Here is a 9,036-nt window from a genome sequence, read left to right as displayed (position 1 = left end):
TTCACAGAACAAGTAACTTAAAATTTGCATGGAACCACAAGAGACCCAGATTAGCAAGAGCAATGCTGAAAAAAAGAGGAAAAAAGCTGGAGGTATCACAATCCCAGATATGAATATATACTACAGAGCTGTAGCAATGAAAACGGTATGGTACTGGCACAAAAAGTAGACACATAGATCAGTAGAAGAGAATAGAAACCCAGAAATAAACTCATGACTATATGGGCAATTAGTCTACAAGAAAGGAGGTGCCATGGGGAAAAAACAGTCTCTTCAACAATGTGCTGGGTACACCAGACAGCAGCCACATGCAAAAGAATGAAACTGGACCTCTTTCTTATGCCATACAGAAAATGGATTAAAGACCTAAATGTGAAACCTAACACAAAAACCCTAGAGGAGAAAGATGGCAGTCGTGTCTCTGGCATCAGCAACAGCAACATTTTTCTAGATGTCTCCTGAGTCAAGGGGGAAGGAGGCAAAACTAAACTATTGGCACTATGTCAAAATAAAACCTGCAAGGTGAAGGAAATAATCAACAAAACTAAAAAACAAGCTAGGAATGAGGAAAGATATTTGCAAATGACATATCCAACAACAGGTTAGTATCCAAAACATATAAAGAGTTTATATAATTCAACACCAAAAAAACAAATAATCCAAATAAAAATAGGCAAAAGACATGAACAGACATTTCTCCAAAGAAGACATCCAGATGGCCAACAGGCACAGGAAAAGATGCTTGACATCACTCATCAACAGTAAAACACAAATCAAAACCACAGTGAGATATCACCTCACACCTCACATCTGTCAGAATGGCTAAAATCAAAACACCAGAAACAACAGTGTTGGCGAGGATGTGGAGAAAAAGGAACTGTTGGTGGGAATCCAAACTGGTGCAGCCACTGTGGAAAACAGCATGAAGGCTCCTTGAACAATTAAAAATAGAATTGCTATATGATCCAGTACTTACACTACTGGGTATTTACCCCAAAGAATACAAAAACACAATTTTTTTCAAAGATTTATTTATTTACTTACTTACTTACTTACTTACTTACTTGAGAGAAAGGGACAGAGAGAAAGAACACAAGCTGGAGAGGGAGAAGCAGGCTCCCTGCTGAGCAAGGAGCCCAACACAAGGCTGGATTCCAGGACCCTGGGATCATGACCTGAGCCAAAGGCAAATGCTTAACTGAGTCACCAAGGTGCCTCAATGAAAACACTAATTTGAAAAGATTATATGCATTCCTTTTTTTTTTTTTGATTATATGCATTCCTATGTTTATTGCACCATTATTTACACTACCCAAATTATGGAAGTGTCTGTTGACTGATGAATAGATAGTCACTTTATATAATATATATATATATTATTTATAATATATATAAATAATATATATAATTATTAGAGAGAGAGAAAGAGGGTATAATGTTACGCGAAATAAGTCAGAGAAAGACAAACACCATATTTCACTCATATGTAGGATTTAAGAAAGAAAATAAATGAGTAATAGGAAAAAAAGAGATAAACAAAACAGATTCTTAAATATAGAGAGCTGGTAGTTACCAAAAGGGAAGTGGATGGGGTGGTGAGTGAGATAGATGAAGGAGATGAAGAACACAGTTTATTTCAATGAGCATTAAGTATTGTATAGAATTGTTGAACCACTATACTGTACACCTGAAACTAATGTAACACTATAAGTTAATTATACTGGAAATAAACAAACAAACAAATAAGAAAAAATGATTACCAGAAGAAAGAGCTAAGGTGACTTCATTATTAGGTTCATGATGTAAAGACAAATTATAGCACAATAGCTAGAATATATGGAAAGATCACTGGCTTCACATATCCCTGGGTAATTTATCTAAAAGTAGGTACATCATCCAAAACCAAAACTAGTCAATTAAAATCAGAGCTGTGTCCTGACAATTCATATTTTACAAGAACTCCAATTCCCATAGTACAGTGACCTTGACAATCAATTGGTCAATATATAAATCTAAGTAGGATATTTTTACAATGGTAAATAATCTCCTCCCTGTACCTTTCCTCACAGTGCCTAGATGTCAAAATAAACATACTTTGGACAAAGAGTGTTCATTTGCCTCAGTACCATAGAAATTATCTTTTCTCTTTTCCATTTAAAAGACAAATTGATGGGCACTGAGGGAGGCACTTGATGGGATGAGAACTGGATGTTATGCTATATGTTGGCAAATTGAACTCCAATAAAAAAATAAAATAAAAGACAAATTGATCTAAAAACTTATGGATATCTCTCAAGGTTACATCTTCTACCCCCAAAACTTCCTTATGGCATTTTTTACCTCCAAATTTCTGAGTACATAGGTTTAAGTTTAACAACAGAGTTACCATGGCTTCTTGGCTTGATCAGTGGAGAAGCTGGTGATTGGATACAAATATATAAACATTCAGGACACAATACTAAGCCACTACAGTGACATGAGAACACAGGCAGACATAGCTTTGGGTCTCCCCTCCAAGCTACAGGCTCTCAAGGAGTATATGATGACCAGCTAGGAGACCATCAAGAGGAAGATGTTCATAGGCAGATGAAAGCACATTTGACAGCAACAAAGAGACCAAGGGTATGAGTGTCCATGCAGATGGTTTTCAACCAAGGATTTACATCACACACAAATGGTCTATGATATTGGAGCCACACACAGGCAGCCACACTGTGATGAGGACCTGAGTGATTGCAAGGACAAGCCTCTAGCACATGCCACCTGAAAGACAAAGCTGTATCCCTGTCCTTGTGATGATTTCATACTACAGGGCTTTGCAGATGGCCACATAGGTGCTCAGCAAAGACTTCAGTCATGCACTTTTTGAAAAAGATGGTTTTTCTTACTGCAAAAATGCCAAGCAGCTTTTCAGGGGTCATGGATGAAGAGCAACAGATATCTGGAAGGGTTGAGCCACACAGGCAGAAAATAGAAGCAGTACCCAAGCTTATGAAAGATGACTTGTTGAATGAAAAGATCCATTCATGGATAACGGTTCTCAGTACTTGAAAGCTGTAAACTCTTCTTAGATTAATCTCCTTAAATTGAATGTTCTTGAACCTAATAATTGATTTTGTTTTGTAACTAAACCATGTTAAACTTATTTTTACGCAATTTATTTTAATGTTAAACTTCTTTATCTTATTTGCTTTTAAACCTGATTTTGAAATGTAAATATACAAGACTAGGCATAACTCTGAAAAAGAACAGAAATTAGTACTGTTAGTCCCATCACAAATCAAAATGTATTATATATCAAAACAATGTACTGCATATCAATTGGGCCATGAACAAAGAGTTCAATAAAACAGAATAGATTGGAACCAAATACAAATGGAACACTATACTATATAGTCAGGATTTCAAGTCAAAAGACAATCATGCAAAAAAAAAAAAAAAAGACAATCATGCAACTATAAAAAGGCAACTAAACTTTAGGAAAACAAATAATATTCAATCCCTATTTAATTCCTAAGTCAAAATAAATTCCCGATGGATCAACAGTTTTAATCTAAGACCAAAAAAGTGTTTAAAACTTTAGTGCTAAAAATAGTTGAAGAATATTTTGGTGTTGGCTAGTTAAATTTATATAATTTTTAAAGGAATATTTTTGTATGAATGAAGAAAGTCTTTTTAAGCAAGATACATAAACCACATCTTCTTTATCCATTCATCTTTCGATGGACACCGAGGCTCCTTCCACAGTTTGGCTATTGTGGACATTGTTGCTAGAAACATCGGGGTGCAGATGTGGTTTATGTATACAATGGAATATTACTCAGCCATTAGAAACGACAAATACCCACCATTTGCTTCAACGTGGATGGAACTGGAGGGTATTATGCTGAGTGAAGTAAGTCAATCGGAGAAGGACAAACAGTGTATGTTCTCATTCATTTGGGGAATATAAATAATAGTGAAAGGGAATATAAGGGAACGGAGAAGAAATGTTTGGGAAATATCAGAAAGGGAGACAGAACATAAAGACTCCTAACTCTGGGAAACAAACTAGGGGTGGTGGAAGGGGAGGAGGGCGGGGGGTGGGGGTGAGTGGGTGACGGGCACTGAGGGGGGCACTTGACGGGATGAGCACTGGGTGTTATTCTGTATGTTGGTAAATTGAACACCAATAAAAAATTAATTTATTTAAGAAAAGCAAGATACAAAACACAAAAGATTAAATATAAAATATATGACAAAATGCTTTACATGCCAAAGGCATTTTACATCATACAAAAAAAGTTAAAAATATCACAAGCCAGAAAAATAATACATATACAATAGTAAGAGGGATCATTTCTTTAGTACATAAATGACTCAAAAATCAGCATGGGAAAGATCAACAATTGAATGAAATAAAGTCTTTAATAGTTAATCCACAGGAAAGAAATACAAATCATGTTAAATTTATGAGAAAATGCTTAAACTCAACTACATTAAAAGGATTTTAAAAGAAAGGACTTCAATTAAAGTATAAAATGAAATAAAATAACTTTAATCAGATTGTTCTGTCCCTTAAATATGCACTGGACACAGTTTGTTGGGTATACGGACAGAATGCATCTCAGACTGTGAGCAGCAGTGTAGCTGTTAGTATTACCTCAAGGATGGCAGTTTGGCAGTAACTATAAATATCTGACCATTGACTCAAATACATATAACAAGAACTCCACTCCTCAGAACCCATCTTTGCACATATTCAAAAACATGTATTTATTACAAAATTCTTTGTCATACGAAAAGGTTAGGAACAATCTGAAGAGAAATGCATACATTAATATTAGTATATACTTATAAGGGAGTATTACCTAATATAAGAAAAACTAAGAGATCTATATAAACAGGTATGGAAGGTCTTCAATGTTGCAGATAATTTGACTTTTATGTAGAATCTAAAAAACAAATAAACAGAAACAAAATAGACTCAAACACAGAGAACAAACTGATGATTACCGGAAGGGAGAGGCTGAGAGGACAGGCAAGATAGGTGAAGGTGATTAAGAGGTACAGGCTTCCAGTTATAAAATATTTAAGTCAAAAGATATAATGCAACATAAGAAATAAATACTGTAGTAATTACCCTTGGATGGCGACAGATGATGACTACACTTACATGGTGAATATTCTTATGTCATGTCTATAATTGTCAGAGCACTATCTTGTACATCTGAACCTAAGACAGTACATTAAGTATACTTCAGTTTAAAATGAAAATGAGAGATTCTTAATCCTGGAAAAAAAAACAAGGGGTAGTGGAAGGGGAGGTGGGCAGGGGAATGGGATGACTGGGTGATGGGCACCGAGGGGGGCACTTGATGGAATGAGCACTGGGTTTTATACTATATGTTGGCAAATCGAGCTCCAATATATATATATATATATATATATATATATATATATATATACACATTTATGTGTGTGTGTGTGTGTATATATATATATATATATATATACACACATAGAGAGAGCACTTTTTTCTATATATATATATAGAAAAAAAAACAAAAAAAAAAGAGGAAATAAAAAACATAAAAACAATCCTAAAATTAAAAGTGTATTTTAAAGAAGTATTGCATGAGCAATAAGGAGGGCATGTGATGTAATGAGCACTGGGTATATATGGAACTGATGAATAACTGAACTCTACATCTGAAAGTAATGATATACTATATGTTAATTAATGGAATTTAAATAAAATAAGATAAAACATATTTTAAATGTTGCATAGTAAAAGCAAACATTTACATACAAAGAAAAAATACACATCCGTATATTTAAATGCACATGCGTTTGTAAAGATTGTTATCTGATAAATCTTCAGAAACCAATGAAGTGACTGCTCCCGAGGAAGAAGACTAGAGACCATGCTGAGAGATAAGCAGGAAATTTATGCTACATCTTATCCTATATTTTAAAGATTTAATTTGTTTATTCATGAGAGACACAGAGAGACAGAGGGAGAGGGAGAGAGGCAGAGACACAAGCAGAGGGAGAAACAGGCTCCATGCAGGGCCCCCGACGTGGGACTGGATCCCAGGTCTCCAGGATCACACCCTGGGCTGAAGGTGGCACTAAACCACTGAGCCACCCGGGCTGCCCTAAACCTTATCTTATTTTGTAAGGTTTTCATTTTTGTTATAATTACCTGTTACACTTCAACTTTTCTTATATAAGACAACCAAAATTTAACAAAGAAGACATTCTATACATGTTTGAATATTTTAAATAGTAAAATAAAATGATGAAATGACAAGAATCTAATTAAAAATAATACTAAATCTCAGGAAAAAAGTGAAAGATAAATACATAAATTGATGACTGTTTAGTATAATCATACAAAAATTTCCTCACTAACTCATCACCTATTATTGATTCCTTACTTTAAAAGCATTATATCATTCTAAGTGAAGTAATACACAAGACATTATAGACATTATATTCTTGCAAGGAGGAAAACTTATTACAGTACAATCATCTAGTCCATGCTTTAATTATAATTACCAGAAATTCTTTAAAGAAATTAAAGTCAGAATCAGATTCTGCATTCTGGGGCACCTGGGTGCCTCAATCAGTATATCATCCAACTCTTGATTTTGGCTCAGGTCATGATCTCCCGGCTCAGGGATTTAGTCCCATGTCAGGCTCTGTGCTCAATGCAGAGTCTGCTTCAAATTCTGTCTCTCTTGCTTTCACTCATTCTATTTTAAATAAATAAAACCAAATCAATCAATCAATCAATCAATCAATCTTTTTAAAAGAAGAAGACTTCTGCATTCTAAGGAAATGAACCCTAATGTTCAAATGACTCTATTCATGGTGGCAGATGGGCTCATTTGCTGCAAGATATGATACTTCTGCTCCAGAGCTTCTTCATAGCATTTGTCATCTCAGAATTTCTCAGAGTGTAGATCAGTGGGTTCAGCATGGGGGTTATGACTGTATAAAACACACTCAGGGATTTGTCAATGGGGAAGGTCTTAGCAGGTCTTACATACATGAAAATACATGGAACAAAGAAGAAGACCACCACAGTGATGTGGGAACCACAGGTCTGGAGGGCTTTCCGCCTCCCCTCCGGACTAAGGTTCTTTAGAGAGTGCAAGATGACACCATAAGAGATGAGCAAGAGCACAAACACAATAGAGCAGATCATCCCTCCATTGGCAGCAACTAAGATGCCAATGACATGGGTGTCAGTACAGACCAGTTTCAGTAAGGGGTACATATCACAGAAAAAATGATCGATGACATTGGGGCCACAGAATGGGAGCCCATAAATAGTGCTAAGTTGAATTACTGAATGCAGAAAACCTCCAACCCAGGATACCACCAGCAGCACAATACACACCCATTGCCTCATGATAACCAAATAATGCAAGGGCTTACAGATGGCCACATAGCGGTCATAGGCCATCACCAGCAGAAGAAAGACCTCTGATCCACCAAAAAAGTGCTCTGTAAATAGCTGGATCATACAAGATTGGAAGGATATGATATTTTCTCCAAAGAACAAATTTGAAAGCAGTTCAGGAGAAATAGATGAGGAATAAATGACATCCATAAATGATAAGCTGGCAAGAAAAAAGTACATAGGCGAGCCCAGGGTCTTACTGAAAGAAACAGTCACCACAATGAGTAGGTTGCCCACCATGGTCAAAATATAGAAGAGCAAGAATATAACAAAAAGGACCTTCTGTTCCTTTGGATTCTGTGTGAGGCCCAAGAGGACAAAGTCAGTAACATTGTTCTTTGGTTCCATTTCCTTGGCTCTTTCTATTCCTTATGGGTCCTGACCTTTGTTATTAGAAACAGTTTACCTTTAAAACAAAGAAAAAACTTTTAAGTATATTATAAGCTTGATTTTTTATTTAGTCAACAAAAAGTGCACATGCAAAATCTATTTCTATCAAACCTATCATAATTGATATCACTTAGTTAAATACAATGTGGTTTCTTCCTCTCAGTGATTTCATATATAGGGAGTCAGACCACTACAGATCAATTTAACAAGTGTCACCACAAGTATATTCATGTAAACTATGGATTCCATGTGCCATAACACATAAATCAACTTGGGATCTGGGAAGACTTCCCAGAGAAAGCAGTACTTTAGCTGAGTTTTAAAGGAGAAGTGAGAGAACAAGATGGAAAGGAAATTCCTTGAAAGATACACAATGTATAAAGTCCTACACAGAGTATAATTCCTAAATGAAGAATCACTCAAGGTAATTTACATATTTAAAGTGGGAGAACAATTTATGAATGGTTCTCTGCTTACATCTACCTAATTGACATTTCCAAATAGTTATCAATTATTTATTAAGATAAGTTTGTTTTTTTTTTAAGATAAGTTTTTAACTTTCCACAATAAACCTATTCCTTCCTAAATGATCTCCATCTCATTATATGGTACAAAGTATTTTAATGACAGGAAATGGTAACACTGCAAGAACAACATCTATTATTTGTCATGCATAACTCTACATCATGTGCTATTTCCACACTTACATAGGCATTTTATATATATATATATGTATATGTATATATGTATACACATATACATCTATATCTATACATATGCACATCTATATAGATCACAGATAAGGTACACTTTATCTTTACAGTAGCAAGCACTGCTATCTCCATTTTATAGTTGAAAAAACAGGCTTAGAATACTTAAATTCTCAAAGTCATATACCTTTCAGTGACAGAGATGGGATTAAAAACTAACTTTGAACAAATAATTAAATCATATTTACAACAGAAATAAGCAGTAGTGTGTTTCTTCCTCTGTACATATGTAAAATTTGCTTATAGTTTTAGAGTAGTATTTACTGTGTTACACTGCAGATCATTAGTTAACATGTCTTCTCTGCTAGGTTGTCTATACCTCTATCATCTGTGCCAGGGATTTATATTTTACTTTAATTGTATATATTTTTGTTAAAAACATTTATATATTAAATGTTAATATATAATACATAATTTTGATAA

General features: G+C 34.8%; 1 protein-coding gene across 2 annotated transcripts; it reads right to left on the bottom strand.

Moving 5' to 3' along the window:
* Positions 1–6,244: 6,244 nt before the first annotated feature.
* On the bottom strand, positions 6,245–7,801 carry LOC112912193 (olfactory receptor 4A47). 2 transcript variants are annotated; one of them, XM_072757346.1, is made up of 2 exons: positions 6,909–7,801; positions 6,245–6,275 (listed from the first exon to the last, which is right to left on the bottom strand). In XM_072757346.1, exons 1-2 carry the CDS (start codon positions 7,799–7,801, stop codon positions 6,245–6,247), a joined length of 924 nt encoding a protein of 307 aa, XP_072613447.1. The 2 variants fall into 2 exon arrangements, with proteins under 2 accessions (XP_072613447.1, XP_025844714.2); XM_025988929.2 differs by lacking the exon at positions 6,245–6,275 and having other exon boundaries at positions 6,872–7,801.
* Between the last annotated feature and the right edge of the window lie 1,235 nt (positions 7,802–9,036).

The sequence above is a fragment of the Vulpes vulpes genome, chromosome 5 (assembly GCF_048418805.1).
Source record: "Vulpes vulpes isolate BD-2025 chromosome 5, VulVul3, whole genome shotgun sequence".
NCBI classification, from domain to species: Eukaryota; Metazoa; Chordata; class Mammalia; order Carnivora; family Canidae; genus Vulpes; species Vulpes vulpes.
Note: the sequence above shows the minus strand (reverse complement) of the source record. Positions and strands in the feature narration are given on the sequence as shown.

Coding starts and splice junctions, on each gene's coding strand:
- LOC112912193 (XM_025988929.2), bottom strand. CDS start 7,801: ATGGAACCAAAGAACAATGTTACTGACTTTGTCCTCTTGGGCCTCACA.